The sequence below is a fragment of the Rhinolophus hipposideros genome, assembly GCF_964194185.1.
Source record: "Rhinolophus hipposideros genome assembly, chromosome: 16".
NCBI classification, from domain to species: Eukaryota; Metazoa; Chordata; class Mammalia; order Chiroptera; family Rhinolophidae; genus Rhinolophus; species Rhinolophus hipposideros.
Window position 1 is genome coordinate 26,192,285 of NC_138062.1, and position 22,862 is coordinate 26,215,146.

The 22,862-nt window shown below is 33.5% G+C and overlaps 1 protein-coding gene across 1 annotated transcript; it reads left to right on the forward strand.

The window, feature by feature from the left end:
• The first annotated feature begins 5,832 nt into the window (after window positions 1–5,832).
• Window positions 5,833–22,583, forward strand: TDO2 (tryptophan 2,3-dioxygenase). Its single transcript, XM_081077011.1, has 12 exons — window positions 5,833–6,614; window positions 6,832–6,937; window positions 8,175–8,265; window positions 10,234–10,304; window positions 11,412–11,539; window positions 12,795–12,981; window positions 14,213–14,320; window positions 16,959–17,070; window positions 18,267–18,324; window positions 19,575–19,654; window positions 20,292–20,382; window positions 22,051–22,583. Exons 1-12 carry the CDS (start codon window positions 6,580–6,582, stop codon window positions 22,202–22,204), a joined length of 1,221 nt encoding a protein of 406 aa, XP_080933137.1. The 5' UTR covers window positions 5,833–6,579; the 3' UTR covers window positions 22,205–22,583.
• Window positions 22,584–22,862: the final 279 nt, after the last annotated feature.

Sequence of the window (22,862 nt, forward strand, 5' to 3'; positions counted from 1 at the left end):
CATCCATCCATCCATCCATCCATTCATCACCATCATATGTATTTGAGATATCTCCTTATATTAGAACAAAGAAATTTTCTCTTTGTGTCCTTATCAGGACTGTTTGTGGATTTCCTGTGTCTTTATTTTAATGGGACTCTAAATCATGTACTTACCTAATTTCCTTCTCTGTATTGGCTGCTAGAAAACTTAGACCCAAATTTTTACCCATATTCAAAACCTGTCTAGATTTTTACAGTTTGCTTGATAAGAATCTCATTCCTGGCTTTACCTACATTTATTTTTCTTTTGCCCTGTTCTCTTTATCTGCCTAGTTTTCGCTGCATTTTTTTCACCTCATTGAATGTATATTCTAAGTTGCCTTAAAGTTATTTAATTTTTCTTTTGCAATAGAAACGATGTAAACAAATAATAAGTAAGTATATTTTACCAAATGACCTGAAGTCTCTTTTCGGAGAGGAAGTGTAACATAGGCTAGTGATGACTGCAGTCTTAAGAGCTAGGATACTTTTATATGGCTTAGTCCCCATTCTCTCTAATAAGTTTTTGCATTCAGGCAATATTTTGAAATTCCCAGAGCTTTCACTTCTTCATCTGTGAAATGAGTTGTTTAGAAATAGACAGCCAAGATTAAAGATTACATGTTAAATAGTTTTGCTGGGAGGCATAATGAAACTTTTACTTAGCACTGTCAGAATGAGATGGGGCCAGCTTCTGTCAGGCATGGGGTAGAAACAGGGCTTGTCTAAGATATTTGGGCAACTAGAGTTAGCTAACAATTTGGTGGCCACTGAAATACACATCTCAAAAATCTGTTTTTGTTAGTTGTTTGTTTGGTGGGAGCAAAAAAGAACACATTTTTGTCTAACCAAAATTGTTTTTTTTAAAACAGATTAACACTATAATTCACTTCTGATAGCTGAACTGGAATGGGTAGTTTGAAAAAAAATCAAAAAGTGGCATCTTCATTATTTTTCTGTCTTTTAAGTTTTTCTGAAAATAGCATATCAAAGGGTTGAAAATGATATGTTAAAGTAAGTTATTTATTCCCATTAAACAGCAACAGTTTTGCATTATTTAGTTACTCTATTTTAGCTGAGTGCATTGCACATGCTCATGGAAAGAGTGTTCTACCACAGTAGGTGAGGGCTAATGCGGAGCCTTCACCCACTCTCTCAGCCTTGAGGACGCTCCTACGTAGGCAGGTAGGCAGAGGGATATGAGGAGCTATGTTTACATTAATGTCACAATCCTAAACTTCTGTAACTGTCATAGACAAATGAAACAAGAATACAGGAAAGCTTAATAGGTAAATGACTGTTTACACTAAGCCCAGCCTGGACATTATCACTGCATTTTGTTAGAAGACATATTTCACATTTGTATAAAGAGACAAAAGTGCTGGTAGAATTGAGACATCACATTACCCTCTCCTTGTAGGCAAGCCAAACTCAGAAAGACCTGCATTTGAAAAAGTGTAAGTAGCTGACCACACAGTTTCAACCGAACATGAAGTTAGATTTATGAATTTATGTTTATTGGCTATACAATTTTATTTGTATGTTTTTATAAATTTGCATTGGAGTTAAATGTCTATGCAAGGGACAAGCATCCTTACATCTGATATTATGTTCACCTAAATCTGGATCTGGCTGACACCTTCTCACCATTTGGGCTCAGTCAGTGTCACCTCTCAGAGGGGTCTTTCCTTGTCAATCAAGCCTTCTGACTTCCTGTTATTCCCTGTCTCATTGGCCTGTTTTATTTCATTCATTGTCCTTACTGTGATCTAAAATCACCATCTTATTTCTTAATTTGTCTTAATTTTTATTGTCATTTCCCTCTCATGGGTATTAGCTTCATGAAAGAATATTTTCCATCCTGCTCATCATGTTAATCCTAGGGTCTGTAGCACTGCTTGTGATGCAGTCATGATGCTCAGTATTCTGAGTGACTGTTTTTAGTACAAATTTAAATAACCTTATATTAAATGTTATTTAAATCAACACTTAAGATTGTTTATATTTCGGTATGCTATTTTAAAGAATTCTTTATTATTGGATAGATGATGGAACTATTGAATTTTAACTTCTAAAACCTAGGCTAAATTGAAAATATATAGGATATTACGAAATAAAAAAAAATACTATGTATGTAGAAAATACAAAGCACTTATTCTTATACCAGACATATGTTTTGGGGTTCCTATTGATATTCTATCCTATTAACTCTAAATACATTTCTTCCATTTGGTCTATTTAAACATATCCATGCCTTAAAGCAAATTGGAGTCTTTCAATTCTTGCACAAATGCCTTACTTCCTGGAAATACTAGTAAGCTTGTCATATGGGTCAGATTCTGGATATTGCAATTTTGACATGTAATAAAATCAAAGTCAAATTCAAAGTAAAAGTAACAAACTGTTATTGTAAAAATTGATTTCTTTATTGCCTAAGGTAATTAAAAGTATTCCTAGATTCACAACAATGCAAACATGGAACTTAATGCTTCATGAAGAGGAGAATCAGTAAAAGTATGTATAAAGGACAAACTCATTTTTCCACTTGTTGTATCCCCTTTTTTACACAGAACCCTTCACTTCTACTCACTAAATGTGTGGAGGATTTTCCCCACACTCAGTAATTCTCTCTCTCTCTTTTTTTTTCAGAACTATGATGACTGCTATTACATTCAATGCAGACTTTAAAATCTCACTTGCACTTCTGGTGAGAGCAGGAGTAAGGGTGGACAATAAATTAACCTTGCAGATCAAGCAGATAGGAGGGCGAGCTTGTGGTCATGCGTATTTCCACGAGACAACAGCTACTGGATGAAGAAAAAGTGGCCCTCACAGACAGGGACTCTGCCCCAGAGCAATAGGGTACAGAGGGTGGCCACTCAGGGCTCCCAACCAAACACCAGGGAGGGGCAAGAACATAAAGTATCCAAAGGGCAGGAGAAAGAAAACTGGATGCCAGCTGGATGTCCTACAATTGTCCTACAATTGAACTCAGCACACCCACCCCCACCCCAGATGAAGGGCTCAGTCCCACAGGACTGTTCTCACCCCACTTCAGATGCCAATCAAAAGTAGGGTTTACCCCCAACTTCTGTCCAATTTGACTATAAATTGGAGGTTCTGAAAACCTCCTCCTTATATTGATGACTTCGAATTAAAATCACTTGAGCAGGAGGACTCTCCTGTGTCTTTCTAAATGCAAGAAATAAATCTCCATGGGATAGGCACCCTTCCTGCTCCTGAGGGCTGACAGACAACCTCATCATAAGAGTTATAAAATCTAGAGTCGAAAAAGTCTGTATAAACAAACGCCTTTACTGGTATATTACATAAGCCCAAACCTTGCTTAGATTTCTTTCTCAGAAGCACCAACTTTCATTGTCCTATTAATTTCAAAGAACTTTATCATTCTTTTATCTAAAAAGTATAAGAAGGTACCTAGCTCTACCAGTTTTTTGAACCTCATTTTATGCTCTGAGCATCATATTGCGATTCTATCGTGTGCATGTATTAATCTTTTTCTCCTGTTTATCTAGTCTTGTATCAATTTTATTATTTAATTATTGTTCCAGCTGTAAGAAGTAAAGAAGGGTAGAAGGGGGGATTCTCCCCCTCCCGACACTGGCAGACGTAGTAGCCTGTTCTCAGAGGACGAAACGCATGAGCATATGGAACAAACTTAGCATAGTGTCTGGCATATAGTAAGCATCACAAAATTACAGTTCTTTTCTCCTTTTCTTTATTGAATTTTCTACATCTATTTGTGCAAATCATTTCACACACACTGGCCAATTATTCGGAAATGATTAATTGAATCTTGGACTCATGAGAATTCAAAACGCCCAGAAGATAGTTAACTGCACCAGAACAACTTTTACTGAGAGAGTGCTCCACAAGTTGTTGACTTACAGACCTGCTTGTGTGCAAAGATTAGGTATACACATACTATCCACAGAGACCAAAACTTCACAATTTTAAAGCAAAGCTCATTGACTTTCTTCATAGGTTATCCATGTACATTTCTTTCCATGTTTCTAAATACTGTAAATATGCTTTTTGTTTTTTTGCAGGAATCTAAGCTTTTCCTTTATTAAATCTATCTTTGACTTGGCTGAACAAAAGGTGATGAAAAGATGAGATTCACTGTTGTTGAGAAATGTTTGTTTTGTCCTTGTTTACCTGGCTCAATGACAGGTAAGTGCAACAGTTTACAGAGGTAAGAATTAAATACAGAGTCCTGTGGAATCTCTGAAGAGGAAGAACTTACTCCAGCTGAAGGTATAAAAAGCATGCCAAAGAGGAAATACTATTTGAATTATGTTTGAAAGAATAAGTAAGAAATCAGTAGATGGGGTAGGGAGAGAACTCTAAGCATGGAGAGTTTAGGGGATTCCAGAACTTAGTCTCTATCTTCTGAATTAATTATGAGATGTTTGGGTGGCAAGTGATGGGAAATAAAACCTAAAAATTACACAATCTGCTGTGAGGATGTGAAGTCTTTGGTTCTCTGCTAATAAGTTTAGACATTATGCAGATTTTGTTGAATCTTTCAAGATATACAAGATAAGCATTAGAATTTGCTTCCTTCTTCATTTATAAAGAACAGACTTGTCTATTTGAGCATTTGGTGAATTTTCCTGACTCGGAAGCCCCTTTAATGGTATTTTTTGTTTTGCATTATTACTTTAATATAATACTAATAAGCTAGATCCTATGAAATTGCTGATAGTCAACCATTCTGACTTATGAAAGAAATAATTTCCTAAGATTCAAACTGAATATTATGACTACAGTTCCTAGACTTTTTCATGATTTTTATTGATTTTAAGTTGATTGATTATATCTTCTTAGCACTTTTTTAAATTATATAACACATGAAGAGTATACCATAAAGTTTGTTTTGATACAATCATACTATATGGATAATTTTTATCATTTATCATTTACAAATAGTATATTAATCTACATATCTTATTAAATTATATAAAGAAAAGCATGATTTTTGACAAATTTTAAATGACAATTTATCATGTTTGACCTGGGGAAAGAATGAATGTTAAAATGTTGATTGGAAGTTTACAACACATTATACCATCAAACAGCAGTTTTTACAACCTTGTGTTTGAAATTACTACAACTAACATTTAAAACATCAATGGGATTATTTTTATAATGTTCATAGTTTTTAATAAATAAGAAAAATAAGGAAATACAATATGAGTTTATCAGTAAGCATTTCTCTACAAGTACCACATTCCATAGCACAGAGTAAAAAAAAAAAAAAAGAAAAAAAGAAAAAAAAAAGGTTCCCTTGAGATCTATCTATGTATTAGATTGGCTTTTTCCAAAGTGAAGCCTGAGACAACATTATTTGGGAGGTGCTCCCAGGAAGCAATGAGGAAGTAGGGAGTGTGAGACAGGAAGCTATTTAGGAAAGGTCACAATAAAGATTCATTACTGGGGTCAACACTGTGGACAACTGGGGATTCCTCAACAACATTTGGAGAAGAGTGCAAAGTACCTTCAGACTTATTTTCTGAAAAATATGATGCTGAAGAGTTTCTCCATGAGAACCCCTGTCTTGGTTTAGCATTTCTGTGCCTGCCACCATCTTTAACTAAAAATGTTTGCTAGGAACAATATTTTATCACTGACAATTTTGAAATTGTGGGCACATTATTACTATTGTTAGGAGACAAAGCACCCCAAGGTGGATGACTCCCAGGGCCCTGTAATTGGTATGCCACAGGTAAACAGTCAATTATTCATGTCCATTTAAGTTCTAAGACAATACAGCAGCTTACGTGTTGCTAACTATTAGATGAGATTTAGGCCGGAAGAACTGTGAAGATGGGATGGAAATGGGGTATGAGCATGGGCTCTGTCTCTGTTACATAATGATTTTCTTTCCCTGGGGACATTCAAATTTACTTTTTTTGGCTTAGATGTTCTAAGAACATCCAAATCTGAGACTGTGAGAATAAATATTTGTTTTTTTTAATAAGCTTATCAATTTACATATCTTAACACTATGCCAATTGTGCTCTTGGAATAGAACAGGTACCATGTTTCCCCCAAAATAAGACCTAACCAGAAAATAAGCCCTAGCATGATTTTTCAGGATGCTCGTAATATAAAATAAGCACTAATGCATCTTTTTGGAGCAAAAATTAATATAAGACCCGTTTTATTTTCAGGGAAATACGGTAACTATCTACCTTTTTTTTTTTTTTTTTCAAGCCTGGCCTCTATTGATTTATTGAATGTTTGTTACTTTGGATACAAAAGCAGAACTGGTCAAGTCAAATGATTCAGTTTGGCAGAATACTCACTATTCTTGCAAATAAACTGTCCCCAACAAAAATCCATTCTGAGGTTTACAGAGGTTCAACTTCTGTACCAGTTGAAATACGAGCCTAGCTCGTACATAGAGAAGCCTGATTGGCAGATTCAGGGTGAACAGAATAAATAAAAGACAGCAGCAGGACATCTGGGAAGGTCAAGGATCTCATCTATCCGGAACCAAACTTCAGTGCTTCTCAGACAGTGTGTTTTCACAATGAGTGGCTGCCCATTTTTAGGAAATGACTTTGGGTAAGCATTTACCTTTCTTCTAAGTTTGTTATACTGTTAGAAATGCCAAGTGTGAATAATTTCTGAATTTCAAGAGCATTGAAAACTGTCACCTTAATTTCCTTGTTTTATAATCTATTTTTTAATTAACAATAAGATAATTTTAATCATTCATATTATTAATTACTGTACTTTCTCAAGATCTATAGTGTTTTCTCCTCACTTATTTAATTTGCAGATATGCTTTTAGAAAATTATCTTTGGAAGGCAGTGAGGAAGACAAATCACAAACGGGTGTGAATAGAGCCAGGAAAGGAGGACTTATCTATGGGAACTACCTGCATGTAAGTGGCTGAGTATCTTACAGGGTTTAGATTCCATTGTGGGGCACTAAGTTCTAAGTGATATTTTCATGTTGTTTTGTTTTCTCAGTCATCAAATAATTTTCTGGACCTAATGATATCCCTTTTTATACTTTAAGCATTTTCAACTTTTATTAAAACAATTCAAGGGACTCATATGAAAATTAATCTCTCCAACAGAGGTACAGTACAAGCAGAGAATGCCGAAACTGGGCAGAAGAGTATAAATGATAAGATTATTGTAGATAATTGGCAGGCATTTTACAACTTGTATAAATAAGACATGGTCATTCAATCCCAGCCTAGATAATAACAAATGCTTCTTGAAAAATTTCTCTTTTAAATCCTTTATCATAAAGTAGAAATATTAAAAGCACATGTGTTCTTGAAATCATTAATAAAGATGGATTATACAAATGAGGTATTTGGAGATTATTCTAGGGTAAGTTTCAGGCTGTTTGTCTTCTATATTTTTGAAAAAGTGAAATGATTAGAGCCCTTGATGCCTTCATCAATGGGTTTCTCAGGATCAGCTGACAAAGAATGTTATTATGAGAGCTTATAATAGGTTCTTTAGGGGAAGAGAAGAATACAAGATACAGTCAGCTAAGCGAGTTATCAAGCTTTTACCATATTCATTTCAAGAGAGAAGAAATATGACTCCTCAATGAGTGTAAGAGCGTTTGTCATGATAGAATCCTACCAAATGTAAATTTTATTTGTAAAAAAATAAAAACCATAAACTCAACTCATCCTTTACATCGAGATTCATTAATTGTTAAATAAAAAATAGAATGGATTATGAGAATTTGAGAATTAGGACTTTTTTTAGTGTTGTATTCTACTTCTTATTAAAATTGATAACAATCAAGTTTTGCAATTTCAAAATCAGTTATTTAAAAAAATTAGTTGTATTGAGATATAATTGACATATAACATTTTGCAAGTTTGAAGTGTGCAACGTGTTGATTTGACGGATTTATATATTGCAGTGTGATTACCACCGTAGCCTTAGCTAACACGTCTCTCACGTCGTTTAATTACCATTTCTTTTTTTTTGTAGTGAGAACATTTACGATCTACTCTTTTAGCAACTTTCAAGCACTTAATACAATATTATTAATTGTCATTGCTATGCTAGGCATTAGATCTCCATAACTTAATTATTTTATAAGTGGACATTTGTACACAGTCAGTTTTCCTATTTTCTTGTTTAAAGTTGGAAAAAATTTTGAACGCACAGGAGCTTCAAAGTGAAATGAAGGGAAAGAAAATCCACGATGAACACCTTTTCATCATAACTCATCAAGGTAAATTGCACAAAAGATCAGACAATAGCTATTCCACAGGCATTTCCCATCAATAATGAGGAAAGCTACAATTCTTTTAACTGTAGGATGGTGAAAATCAAGGAATCACCTGTATTAGAAATGCTCTAGAATATTTTGCTGTCAGGTAAATTCTCATAGGACATTCTTCTAGGATTTTTAAGAGTCTTCATGTTACCACACCGCTAATTGGATCAGGTTGAACTTTGATTTTGTCCTAAATCCAAGGGACATTTTATCTCTTAGAATTCACAAAGAATTTGCAAGCTAAAATGTTACTGTTTTTCAATTGAAAGATTAAAAAATGACTTTCAAGAAACAGGCCACTCAAATTTATTATGAATTCACATAATCCCATATATATCTGGTACTAAACAGCAACATAAATTTTATCTAAAATGTGTGTTTATCCTCTTCAGACTTAAATCTCTGGGCAGTGGCTTTTAATGTAGAAGTCTATGATTTTGGGAGTTTAGGCAGTCCCTGAACTCCTTGAAATTTTCTGCAAAATTTCATGAAAAGGTCTGTGACACTAAAATATTAAGATTTACTCTAAGGTTAGTGGTGTCGTAATATTCTGGCTGACCAGGGCCCAACGACCCAATCTAGTCATTACCCCACATCTAGACATGTTTTCTTTCCCTACCAATTTTTTGTGTCTTTTCCTCAAATGGTTGTGTGCTTCACTGACTGACTAAAATGATCAAATCCTTTGAGAAAAAAAAAAAAAGAAAAATGAAACATAAATGGCTTAGTGTGTTACTTGTTCTGTTTTTATGTTTATATTTGTATTGATGGCTTACACCAAAACAAAATCAATAGGGGAGAGATCATGGAAGGATAGCACAAATTTGGAATCAGAATATCATTTAGAATCCCAACTCTACCATTGTAAATCGTGTAATCTTGATCAGTTTTCTTGACCAGTAATTATCTCTATTTCCTCATGTGTAAAACGGAGATAATTATTGTATCTTCTCATTCACAGAGTTCTTAAGAAGATGAAATAATGTGCATTAAGCACCTAGCCCAAGCACATAATAAGCATATAAGTAATGGCAGCTATCATCATTTGATAGGGAACTTTCCTTCCATCCTTCAGTTACAACATATAACTGAAGTGGGTCATGGGACTAGCCACACAAAGTTAAACCTGAAAAATAGAAACACAAACTGATTAAGAAATATCTGATTTGCTCTTTGTCTAAATATGAAAATTCAATCTATGCAAATCTCCTTAAATTAATTTAAAATATAATTTGATCTCCCTACTTAGTCAAAAAACATAGCATTTATCCATACAATAGCACGAAAGAGAATGCATTAGACATCTTAAGATTATTGATTTTTCTGTGCTCATCTAATGACTACACTGGGTATTTAATTGTTTATTCATAAAATAATCACTCAGTGTTTATCTTATGTCAACACTGTGTTAGGTACTGAGGGAAATAGATGAATATGACACAGGTTTAGATTTAGGCTATTGATAAGTTTGTCCTTCCCATAATATACTAAGCCCCTAGAAACCAAAACTCTATCAATTGGATTACGTTAGTAAATATTGATGTTTCAGTTTATAGATGAAGCTTAGTATCATTTCTGCATCTTCACATACCTCCAGTTTCCAATGGAAGTTAGAATTAGATTATGTGCTGTATCCTAAAAGACCCAAATTATATCTTTTTTGAGAGCAATCAGTGTAATAATAACAAACATAAAGCATATAGATAATATGCCTGGCATATTAAAACATTCAATGAAAGGAGGTGATTATAAGTTGACCACTAATATTTTGGTTATAGCATAAAAAGTGGGGCTATATTGGTATTTATTGATTATTAAATTATATTTGTATTTCTTCCAATGTGTTCAACCAGACTTTCATACAATTATGGTCAAAGAGGCTCCCCAAAACTTTGCAACTGACAATGGTTTTTCTCACTGCAGCTTATGAACTCTGGTTTAAGCAAATCCTCTGGGAATTAGATTCTGTTCGAGAGCTCTTCCAGAATGGCCATGTGAGTTATTATGTCACAATCCTGGTTTCATATTCTTTTTGGTGAATGTAGAAAACAGAATTAATGAGAAAAATTTAACATTAAATGATGGAATTATTACATAATGAAAAAAAACTTGTTCAGTGGACAAGCGTTTAGTTATATTTTCCCAGAGCCATTTGCTTTCCTAGGGCTATACATTGCTTTAAGGTTCCTTTCACATTTCAGTTTCAGGCCCCTTGTTTAGAACTCAATGCTTTCTGGCCCTTAAGAAAAGTTGTTTTAGATGATGGCAGAATGCCAGAATAGCTCATCTAGAGCCTTTAATTAAGGTATCGGAATTGTATTTCTAATGCGAGTTTGCTGTGAGAAGATAGGAACAATAATGAAGAAAGTGAAGCAGGAGGAGAAGGAGGAGGTAGGAAAAAACAGCAGGAGGAAGAGAAAGAGAAAAGAGTCGAGGAGGAGGGAAGGACAAGAAATAAAAGGACAGAAAGGATCAGAGTGAGAGGAGAACACGGCAGAGCTCCAGGTGATGGCAGAAGTCTGAGCTGCACTTTCTAACTTCCCACCCTGCTTCCTGCTCCCACATGCCTTCTAGACACAGGAGACAACCTTAGGTCTTGTATATCAGAGCCCCTGCTACAGGAGGGGCTCGGAAATTAAGAACATTTATGCACAGACAATATTCTTCTATATATGTGAATACAATTCACTTTTATGCCAATGGCAAATTTGTCCCATAGTAAACAGCAGATTTATTCAGGTGTTGCTTAATCCTCACCTGGAAATTTCCATGTTACCTTGACCTTTATTCCTTGAAGCAAATTTAGAGAGAAATTTGCTTTGAAATCAGTGGGTATTGTGTTCCAGAATTTACTTTTGGTTTGCTTCCATGTAATATTCTATTTTCAAAGGAAGAAAAATAATTCTGATTTTGTATTCATTCCTTGCACAGAATTCATAGCTGCCTTTAGTTTCATCTAGATTTATGGCAAGTTTTAGTTCCAGTGTTTTTTTTAATAAAGTAGAGATAAAACTAATAGGAATGCATTATTATTTGTAGCCTATTTTGCATCTCTTGGAAATCAGAATTGGTTACTCAATGTGTCATTTCTTAACCATCAGGTCAGGGATGAAAGGAATATGCTTAAGGTTGTCGCTCGAATGCAGCGAGTGGTGGTGATCCTTAGACTCCTGGTAGAGCAGTTTTCTGTTTTGGAAACGATGACACCCTTGGACTTCAATGACTTCAGGTGTGTACCTGTGGGTTCGTGATAATGCAGTGGGGTTTACCTTCTCCCTCTGGTAGGGTAAAAGGGGTATATGTGTGTTATACGATATGAGGAGTCCTACTGACACACTGTCACCATCAGCACTTGGACTCTTAATCACAAAGTATTTGAGAAGTTATTAAAACATTTCATCACTCATTTTTACATACAAACATAATATGATCAGTTGATTTCAATTCATCATTGTGCCATTTTATCCAAAAAAAATTTAGACAACTTATCAAAATGGGTAAAATGACACATGTAACACGTATAACTAAATTTAAAAGAGAATTAAAAGCTGAAAATAAAAGAAAAAACAGGAGTGATACATAAAGAAGTATGTCCGCAAAAGTGTCAGTATGAGTTATGGATTGATTTGTAATTTTAGTTCTATATTTCCAGACAATCAAAGATATATATATATATCTTTTTTCATATTAAATTTGAGAATACATTTTCTTAGAACATTAAGTGCATTTAATGATGTAATAGGCAGTCCAACATCTTTCACAACCAAAGGAAATGTAGCAGAATTCTTTTGTGGTGGACTTAAAAAATTGAAGTCTTGGTACCAATTAGATGAAGGAAGTTTACAAAGATGTAAGAGTTTGGGTGGTGGTGTAGGGTTGGGGCAATAACATATTTCGATTGCCTATTTTGTCCTAGGCAACATCCCTTTCATTTTACTTGTTATTGATGCTCATAATAATACTAGGTGGTGAGATCAAAGACAATATCACAGAATGTAAGTTTTAGGAGGGAATGAATAATATTTATAATTTATATAGAACCTTTTTCATGCTATTGAAAAAAATATGCTTGATCTCCACCTGTCTTTATTTTAGGGAAAAAAGTAGTACACACATCTACATGTATATGTGTATGTGTATGTGTGTCTATGCATATACAGGTATATGCATGTATATGCGTGGACACACATACACATATAGCATTATATAAACTATACAAACATTTCGACTTTAAATTGATGGGCAGATATCAACAGTGATGTTTAAGTAACTCGTTTGCCTTATTTCAGTAAGGTCCGAGCCATAGGTCCAACTCATATTTCGGTTAAGTCTGAACCATAGGTCCAAGCAGTTGTCTTTGTTCTTGATGATACCTGGGAAAGTAAAACTGACAATCTCTCACAATAGAAATCCCTGCAGTGATTTACAATGTCAACTCATCTCTTCCTTTTTCTTTTCTTCCCCTCCTCCATTTATTTTCAAAGAGAGTACTTATCTCCAGCCTCCGGCTTCCAGAGCTTGCAATTTCGACTATTAGAAAACAAGATAGGTGTCCTTCAGAGTTTGAGAGTCCCTTATAACAGGAGACATTATCGTGATAACTTCAAAGGAGAAGACAATGAACTGCTACTTAAGTCTGAGCAAGAAAAAACACTTCTGCAACTAGTGGAGGTACATGCTCAACTACTACTTCTAAAGTCTAACTTAATATAGCTTGTTAATTCAGCTTCTGTTAATAAGAATTATGAAACTCATATCAGAGTTTGGTCACAGTCATTGTAAATAATAACAGAAAAAAATTATAAAAATACTTAAATTCATAAATTCAACTAATTAAGATATTAAGGGCTCTTGAGAGTTTCGGAAACATTTATGCAAGCAACTAAATGTTAATATTTAATAGCCTCCTCATTTTATTAAAACAATCCTTTTAAACACCCCTATCAAACAACATTTAATTAGCTGATTTTGTGGTTAATTACTCAATGAGCTTTGTTTTTTTGAAATATTTCTTATTTGAATAGCTCCACAAGTTGTGTATTTTTCTCAATTAAACTAAATTACTAGGCGTATATATACTCTGCAGAATTTGTCCCTTCATATCTTAATCCCCCATAGGCCTATAAACAGTCTTGAGGAATTATCAATTTGTTTCTTTATAAGTAAATTTTTGAACAAGTATTACATGGTCCTGATTTCCTTCAGAAGGCTTTTCCTTTGCAAGTTACACTTTTCTTTCAGTGAATTATACTCTGTGCACTAAACCCCTGGGTTACAATCTATACTGTAAATGTGGATTTAGATTAAGGTATATTATACTATATAACAGTTTATAAAGATAGGGAAAGAAAGAATCGCAAAGCTAATTTCAAACCAAAAATAGGTTAAATAACCCACAGAGATGTATAAATTAGGTTTTATTTCTAGATTACAAAGTCTTGTGGAATCTTAAAATAATTGAGTAGTTTATTTCAAAGTTCCTAAAGTATACCATACTCCTGCATTTAAAAGAGATCATATATTATACATGTCGTAATTTCTTCAGATCTTAAGACATAAGTATTTTGAGAATAAACAAGAGACTTCATTAAAATAACATTTAGATATGTTCATAGATTTGTGGAACAAAATTGGAATTTCTATGATAAAATATTTCTCAATAAAGAGTAAACGTTAATAATGTGATTGCCTTAAAGATTAAGAGATGGACATATAATATGTTGCTATTTTTTAAATGATAGAGTAAAGAGAAAAAGACCATATTTACACAAAAAACTTATTCCATGTTTCTCAAAACCATGAAGAAAGATTTTCTGTTTAATTTTCATAAATATTAGTTACATTATATTTTACATATTTAAAAATTTACAGTATATTTACTTAAAAATAATATTTACTTAAGGCATGGCTGGAGAGAACACCAGGTTTAGAGCCACATGGATTTAACTTCTGGGAAAAGTTAGAGAAAAATATTGTCAAAGGACTGGAAGAAGAATTCAAAATGATTCAGGTATTTATGATGCCATAAGTAAATATTAGTTTACTACATAAGAAGCATTGGGAATTTTGTTTTAACAATTCTCCATTTTTCTCTTTAACTTTTGTTTTTCTTATGTTCTTTTTCTTTCACAAATATATCTGATTGCATATATTATGAATGATTTAATTTTATTTATGTACAATAAAAATTAAATTGAGTTCATTGTAGGCAAGATTTTATCTTTGATGAATAGATGGGATTAATATACCTTTTACATTTCTGTTGAAAAATTCAGATTGTGACCAATTCTAAACAGATGTAGGCTCACAAGGGACCAAACAAATATATTTAACCATATAATTTTCTTTTATATATTTGCTGGGTTCTTCCTGTTGGTTCTCAATGTTTCACACTTAAAATATATACTGCTGATTCCTCATTGCCTTCAAATTACAGGCCCCTCATCCTCTTTTCATGACTAAATTTCTTGATGAGTTCTTGCAATTATATGTCTTGAGAGGCTGTATTAGGTAGTGCTTAAAGCAAGGACTTTGAAGTCATAATGCATGGGTTCAAGTACCACCCCCACTTCCACTTCTTAATTGTGTGACATTGAACCTCTGCTACTTAACCTCCCCTTGCTTCGCTATCACCATTGGCAAAATAGAAAATAAGAGTATCTACCTCGGGATTATTATGAGCATTAAATTAGGTTAATATTTGTGAAGTATTTAGAGGAGTAGTTATAGTATAATTATTTTCCATCTAATCTTCAACTCAATTCAGTCAGGTTTTTTGTCCTATCATTCACAGATGGCCTTCATTTACATAAACCCAATGACTATTTTTTGTCTTCACTTTACTTGAGCTAACAGTGGCATTCAATACTACTTACTCTTTCAGAACATCCCCCCACCCCTTGTATTTGGTACACGACATTCTGTCTTCATCTAATTCTCTGGCCCTTAGTTCTCTACCTCATTTACTGGCTCATTTCTATCTCACAGACCAGTAACTGATGGGGTTTCAATTTGTATCTTCCTGCTATACTCTTTCACTAGAAGAACTCATTTATACCCACTGCTTCAGTATCTATTTGTTAAACAATAATTCTTAAACATTTACCTGTAGCATAGATATCTCCTTAAATTTTAGATCATATATTTAACACCCTAATTTATATTTCCGTCTGGTCCTCTCAAAAACACATTGATAAAACTAAACTTAATAAATTTCCCCTTCCATCCATTCTTGTGTCAACTTGGTCTTCTTCAAGTTTTTCTCCCATAAACCATCTTGTTTGTCAGGTCAAACCTGTACAATTGGTCCTTGGCAATTCCCTCTTACTCAAACAGTTATTCAAGCTATCGCCAAATGCTACTAAAATAACTTTCAAAATAACTCTCAAATATTTCTTTTTAATCTACCACCACCAATCAAGAGTAAACTGCCATCATTTTTACCTGGACTAAAGAAATATCCTCCCAACTATTTTACAAGGCTCCTCAATAAGGCTCAATTCCAATTTATTCTGTAATTTGAGCAATCTTTCCACATGCAAATCTGGTAATATTTTGATTTTCCATAAAACTCTTTGATATCTCCCCATTATTTTCAGGATAACAATGAAAATCCTTAACATAATCTTCAAGGCATTTCATGACCTCATGTGGTGGAACCATACTGAATTTCCTTTAAGCTGCATTTAGTTCTTTGAATTTACAACCACAGAGTCTTTTTATGCGTATTCTCTAGGCTTGGAATGTTCTTCCCTAGAATGAAAAGGAACTCCTTTCATTCTTCAGGTCTTGGCTCAAGGAAAACTTTTTCAGGAAGTTCTTTCTTGACCTCTTTACTATTATAAGTTATCATGGCACTGAACTGTTCCTGTATTACCATTGTATGGTATACAGGGGTTGCAATTTAATGCTCAGGTGATTATTTGTTCAATGTCTTCTTCCCACCAGGTAATACAATTTTTGCTCACAATTTTATTTCTATCATCTTAGCATGACATTTGATGAAAAAAATGAATAATTAATTGGCAGTAATGTGCATACAAGTTCTTACCACACAGTGTGGTTCTTCTGAGGAATTGAAGATAATTGGGTTAACAAATTTTTGCTCCAGCTTAATTGAGTTGTAAATAGAACATGTATTATAGGCAGAACAATAAAAAATTCTTTAAATGATTCAATAGATATAAAATGAATAAAAATATAAGGGTGAAATATATATAAGAAATTATATTTACAGAACATACTACTGAGTATAGAATTTCAATAGAGTTAATAATTTTCCTAATCAGGAATTCTTAACTTTTCTTAAGTGGAATTACTTTTCTTGCTGTGTTACATAGTTTCTGTCAAAACTTAGATCATTATTGATCATTTATATCCAGTTATGCCCACCTGAGTTAATTTCTCATTATATTTATGAAGAGAATATTTTAGATTAACAGATCACTTAAACTGAAATAAAAAGATAGAGTGTAAGGAAGATGCCTTTTCTCAAGCAATAATTTCCAAGTTGTAACATTAGATGAAATGGTAAATATTCCAAGTACACCTTTCCTTCACCTTATAAGTCTACTTCTCACAAGGAATGTTTTCTAAAATAAGAATCTATTCTCTCTCATGGGAATATTAATGCCGTATTTTCTCCAAAGGCTAAGGAAGAGTCAGAGTACAAAGAGGAACAAATGGTTGAATTTCAGAAACAAAAAGATTTGTTACTCTCTTTATTTGATGAGAAACGTCATGAACACCTCCTTAATAAAGGTAGGTCATTTTATTCTGAGGATCATTTCCCTGCAGAGTACTACTGTGAGATCAAAAGATCAAACCTTACTGGAGGGAAATAAAATGAAAATTGACATTCCACTCATAGAAACAAGAATTGGGTTAATGTTATCGATGATTACCCTACACTCACAGGTTTAAATGCCCAGTTTATCTCCAAGTCATTGCTAGAAACTCTCAGAATATTTGAGATGTGAGGGATACCAAGATACATGGAACGTGGTTTCCCAAATAGTTCACAGAGCAATAGGGAGAGAAATAAAGACAATCATTTAATTACAGATGCTACAGTGGCATTATGAGAGGGAAGGGATAACTGCATTCATTGTAAGGGTGGCTTAGCCAAGGACCTAAGTTTCCCAAGTAGAACAGGAAAGGCACACATTTAGACTTCTGCCATAATTAATATTGAGGTATTGTTTTCTGAAATTAATTGAACAGTACAATCAATACCTTTATTATTTAACTCTTTTCTTTTATCTGTTGAAACTCATGTTTTTATTCGGAATGTTTATTATAAAGTACCTATAAGTCTTGTAAATAAGCAGAGTAGAAGTAAAAATTAGTTTTTACAATACAAGTATAAGGCCTCACAATATATGAAATTAGTAGGAAGTACTATAAGCTTAAAGGTTGTTATACCTAGATTTTTATAAAGCCTCCGTAAAGTATATCAAAATTTTATTTTCCTGCAGACAGAGCAAAGCCTTTTGTTAGAGCACACATATGAGATTTTATATAATGGATTTGCTCCTTGAAGCCTAGTGATTTTAAATAATTTAAGTAATTTTAAGTAAATTAGCAAAAGTACTTTCAAATGAAACTTGGAATGAGTCTAGTTTAACTTTTTTAAAAGTAAGTTATCATACTATTGTACTTGAAAAATATATTCTGTCATGAAAGCTAAGTATTTCCTATGTCAGTTTTCCTAATATGATATTTAAAGGTTTTGAGAATTTAAAATACATATATATATATATTAGTTTGCCTTTTAAAATCCAATATTGATGTTCATATGATAGTTTTCCAATTTCAAGCTAAAGGATAAAAATGTTAAACTAAAACTTGCATTATGTTCTAAAAACATAACAGTTAATTGTTTTAAGGTGATGGTGCCAAAATAATATGACTACCTAAATGACCTATTAAATTAAAACTTGCTATGTATCTTGCAGGTGAAAGACGACTATCGTACAAAGCACTTCAGGGGGCCTTGATGATATATTTTTACAGGTAAAAACAAATTAGAAGTAGCAGAGTTAAAATTGAGGATTGTATATAGATAATATATCAAATATAAAACTTATAAATTGCAACCATAGTTTTAATAAGCCAGTTAGTTTTGGGGGAAATCTTAGAAAGTCATTAATTGTGAGGTTTCATGAGATTTTCTTTCTTTTAAATAGTAACAGTATAAATTTATCACTGTAGCTGGTTAAAAAAAACACCCACACAAATGAATCAAATATCCTTTTCATTAAATTCTGTTATGTGACATTAAGTATCCTAAAGAACCAAAGTTTAATCTGCCTCAGAAATTCAGTAACGAAATGTTTTTTGTCATTAAACAATGTTGCAGTTATTCCTGTTTTATATATGAAAAAAAGAATGGATAAAGTGAAAACGCCTTATAAATTTTTGCTCAACTTATTCAGTAATTTCAAGTAAAATTGTCTTCACTGATTAATGCATTGAGGCATCCCTTAAGTATCCACCTACACCTACTTCTTATGTATGGAGGTCTCATTTTTCATGTTTCATGAACTAAATGAGTCAGAACAATGCATTGACATACTAGAAAAAAATACCAGTTTAAATGATGTCCTAGTTACTTGTAATTAATTTTTAATCTTTTCAAATCTGTTTCTTCAGAATGGCAACATAAACAAAATCTTCTCTGGTCCTAAACTCTTATTAAATGCATGTCACTCAAGCTTATGTATTGTAAGCAGAAAATGTACTGAGAGTTGAAGGAATAGATGAAGAGAGGTTACATATAGACGCATACACACACACACACACACACACACACACAATGTATAGATAGATAGATAGATAGATAGATAGATAGATAGATAGATAGATAGATAGATAGATAGATAGATAGGAAACAAAAAGCAGCCTTTGAGTTTCTGTTTTAATATCTTTGCTTGGAAGAAGTTTTTGACTAATACTAGCTGGGAAATATGAGATTTGTGTATGTCTGCCTTTTAACGAGAATCAATGTTAAGTGTGACTCTGGCTGGTTATTTCATGTACATGACGTGGAATATTCTAGACTCCTCAAACAAATGTGCAAGCTGAAAGGTAGTATGCCCGTTTTTGAGATGAAGAAACTAAGACTGAGAGAATAATCCAAAGATGTCACAGCTCCTAAGAGGCGAAGTTGACAATTGTTTCCAGGGCAAACAGATGATAAAACTCATGCTCGTCCTAACACTGGGATTGCTTGAACAGATTCCTCCTTCTCACTTCTCCTTTAGGGAAGAACCTAGATTTCAGGTTCCTTTTCAGTTGCTGACTTCTCTCATGGACATAGACACACTCATGACCAAATGGAGATGTAAGTCCTCCTTGCCCCCATTTCCATAATTTTTTACCTCACATCCTGTTCCTTTACCCTTTTGCTCCTGTGTCTACCCCCATTGCTGCTCTCTCTTGTCTTCCCTGTTTTGTGAGTGAGTGGCTTTTGGGAAAAAAAAATCAGCTTGACAATTACTCTCCCGGGGTCTCCTTATTCAGTATATACAACAGGCATGGTGCCTGGAGCCCACAGTCACTTTGGGGCCCATTAAAATGTTTTAGTTGATAATCAGAAGGAAAATGTAAACTTTAGGTCCAAGGACATATTTTAAGATATAATAGTAATTCATTCATCTTTATGCAATGCAATTTTGAAATATAATTTTAATAGGTTTTTTTTTTATTTTTTGAGTCATAATGTGGCCCTGCTCACCCTATGGTATTCACAGGCTAAATGTAAATATGGATGGAGTCAAACGCATGTAGCCTGAACCAAGTGGGATGCCAGGCAACCTGCTGGTCTCATGGGGCTGTCACACAGGAACCTTCCATATGGCTAAGTGATAAGATGTGAGCCTTTTCTCAGCAGCAATAGTCATTACCAACCCCTTGTTTGTAGAACATTGTGAAACTAATGGCAGAAAAATATCCATGGAGTTCTCTGTGTGTTTGCCTAGATAACCATGTGTGCCTGGTGCACAGGATGCTGGGCAGCAAAGCTGGCACAGGAGGGTCCTCAGGCTACCAGTACCTGCGCTCAACAGTGAGGTAAGATGGGGGAAGTCACCTTTTTATCTTGGTGGAAGTCAGCCAGTTTTTGTTTCTCCATATATATGAGTATGTGCATTAGCTACGAAGTCATTTATACTTGCTCCCATGTGACTGCTGACAACACAGTTGTAGTTAGATTAAGGTATTCCTATTAGAACATTTCGAGGTCATTGTAAACAACCTTACTTCTGGAAGTTCATCATTTTGATCCTATGGGGAAAGGGGCATGGTACCAATGGCTGCATGACCTGTGAGGGCATGAAGGAGTTAATCTAGGTAGAAAAATTCAACTGATTCTGGCTCAAGTTTGGACTAGACCAAAACAGTCATCATTAAGTCCACTAATGTCCTCTCGGTGAGATGAATGACACAGCTGAAAAAAAGGCTTCTCGTTTCCTGATATGATTCTATTTTATAGGATACTTCCATCTACTCCAGGAGTACCCTTTTCATATTTTCACAAGAAAAAGGTCATAATTTATTGAGCACTTAAAACATATCTAGGACATCCATGTTCTTATTTAATATTCACGGCATTGTAGGTAGATGGATATAGAGAGAGATACATCTGAAAACTGGGAAACTTACAAGGCCTCTTGAGAAAGGTGAATCAGTTCAAAATATATTAGATATTCACAGTTAGTCTCCAAAATTCTTTATAGTACATTTTCATCCCTACTCTTACTACCAGATTAATTAAATTATAAAATGCACAGGTTCACTTTTTCATCATTTTTATATTTTCACTTTCCCTGGAAAGAAACGCTAGATTGAATGATTTAGAAAATTAATCGATTTGGATTTTCAGAATCATTACATATTTTCTTTTTCCCTGGAAATAAATTCTGTTAAGCATGAAAGAGTAAATGATTGTATAAAATGAGCACACACATCAGTGGGTGGTGAATAATTAACACTAACAGCATTTCTAGTGTGTCATTATCTCATCGAATTTTCACAAAGGCCTGGACAGAGGAATGGATTGATTGTAGTTTTTACTTTACAGAGTTAGAAACCAAGACACTGAGGTTTAGACAACTAGTCCGAGGTCACATGAGTTGCAAATGCAGAACAGAATTTGAACACAAATTTGACTTCAAAGGCAAATACTCTTCTGCTATAAAACTGCAACAGTTAAAATAGCTAACAATAGCTAACACGAAAACAACTTTAAGTGTTAAAACCACTCTTAAGGACATTTATTATGAATCTAAAATGGCATCTTGAGTTATTCATCCCTTCATGTTGGTTACTTGGCAGCTATTTACAGGTGGGAAATATTTTCTAGCAAACTAAAAATTTTGGATGTTTTAAATTTATTCTGTTGCATACTGGCCTTTAAAAGTCAAAAATAAAAACATACCCTTCCTTTTGTTTATAAAGGTAGCATAACAATGAGATTCTAGTTTTTAATCTGAACCAGCCTGGACAAAATCAATGAAACACATGATATTGTTGTATAGGCAGGAACTTTGGATACAGAATAAAAATGAAGTAACATTAATATTAATATTACTTACTAAAATACATGTAACAATATGTAATGTATAACGTTAAATACTAATTATTACAAAATATCATTACCTGAGAAATACATTTTCATAGAAAAATTTTAGATATTTCATGTCAATAAATCTAAAACATCTCTATATGTGTTTTTTCCAGTGACAGGTACAAGGTATTTGTAGATTTATTTAATATTTCAACCTATCTGATTCCCCGACACTGGATACCAAAGATGAACCCAATCATTCATAAATTTCTTTACACGGCTGAATATTGTGACAGCTCTTACTTCAGCAGTGAAGAATCAGATTAAAATCATCTACAAAAATCTATGAAGACAACTGATGTCTGTTTTGTTTTCTATGACTTTTCATGACTGCAAAAAGAGTCCTAATGTAATATATGTACATACATAGTTAAGTACTGTAATGCTCTGATTCAATCCCGGAAATAATTTTACTTCACTTATTGTGATGATATAAGATTAAGCATTTTTGTCATGATATATTAAAAAACTCATTCAGTTAAGTTGTAATATTGTATATAGGGTGTTTTGCTATAAAAAAATTTATGTCGCTGATACCTTAATGTAACCATTTACCATAATCATTATTTCATTGTTTCATACTTTATAAGCTTGTAAACTTCAGCTATTTCAAATACGTTATGCAATAAAATGTGACATTCTGTACAAAGATTTATTTGATCAAACATTTTTTTAACCAATAATAAGTAGTCTTGCTGTAATATATTGTGTTGGGAACATGGTGTGTATTTGTTAGGACTCTTGGTGACTAGTGGCAGAAATCTACGTGAAGCTTGCCTGAAGGGGATTTACTGGACAATTACTCCACTAGTTTGAAGAACTGAGATGAGCCTGGGGAACTCTTAAGGCCACAGAGATGGATCAGTTTCTGGAGTATTACATTCCTGGCCCACTTTGAGGATCCTGTGTGTCTCATCTCTTCTTC

What these genes read in the sequence shown, in the direction of transcription:
- TDO2 (XM_081077011.1), top strand. Translation starts at nt 6,580, where the DNA reads ATGAGTGGCTGCCCATTTTTAGGAAATGACTTTGG. An exon ending in TGAACACCTCCTTAATAAAG is followed by an intron (nt 17,071 to 18,266) that starts GTAGGTCATTTT and finishes TGTATCTTGCAG; the next exon opens with GTGAAAGACGACTATCGTAC. An exon ending in TTGATGATATATTTTTACAG is followed by an intron (nt 18,325 to 19,574) that starts GTAAAAACAAAT and finishes CTTCTCCTTTAG; the next exon opens with GGAAGAACCTAGATTTCAGG.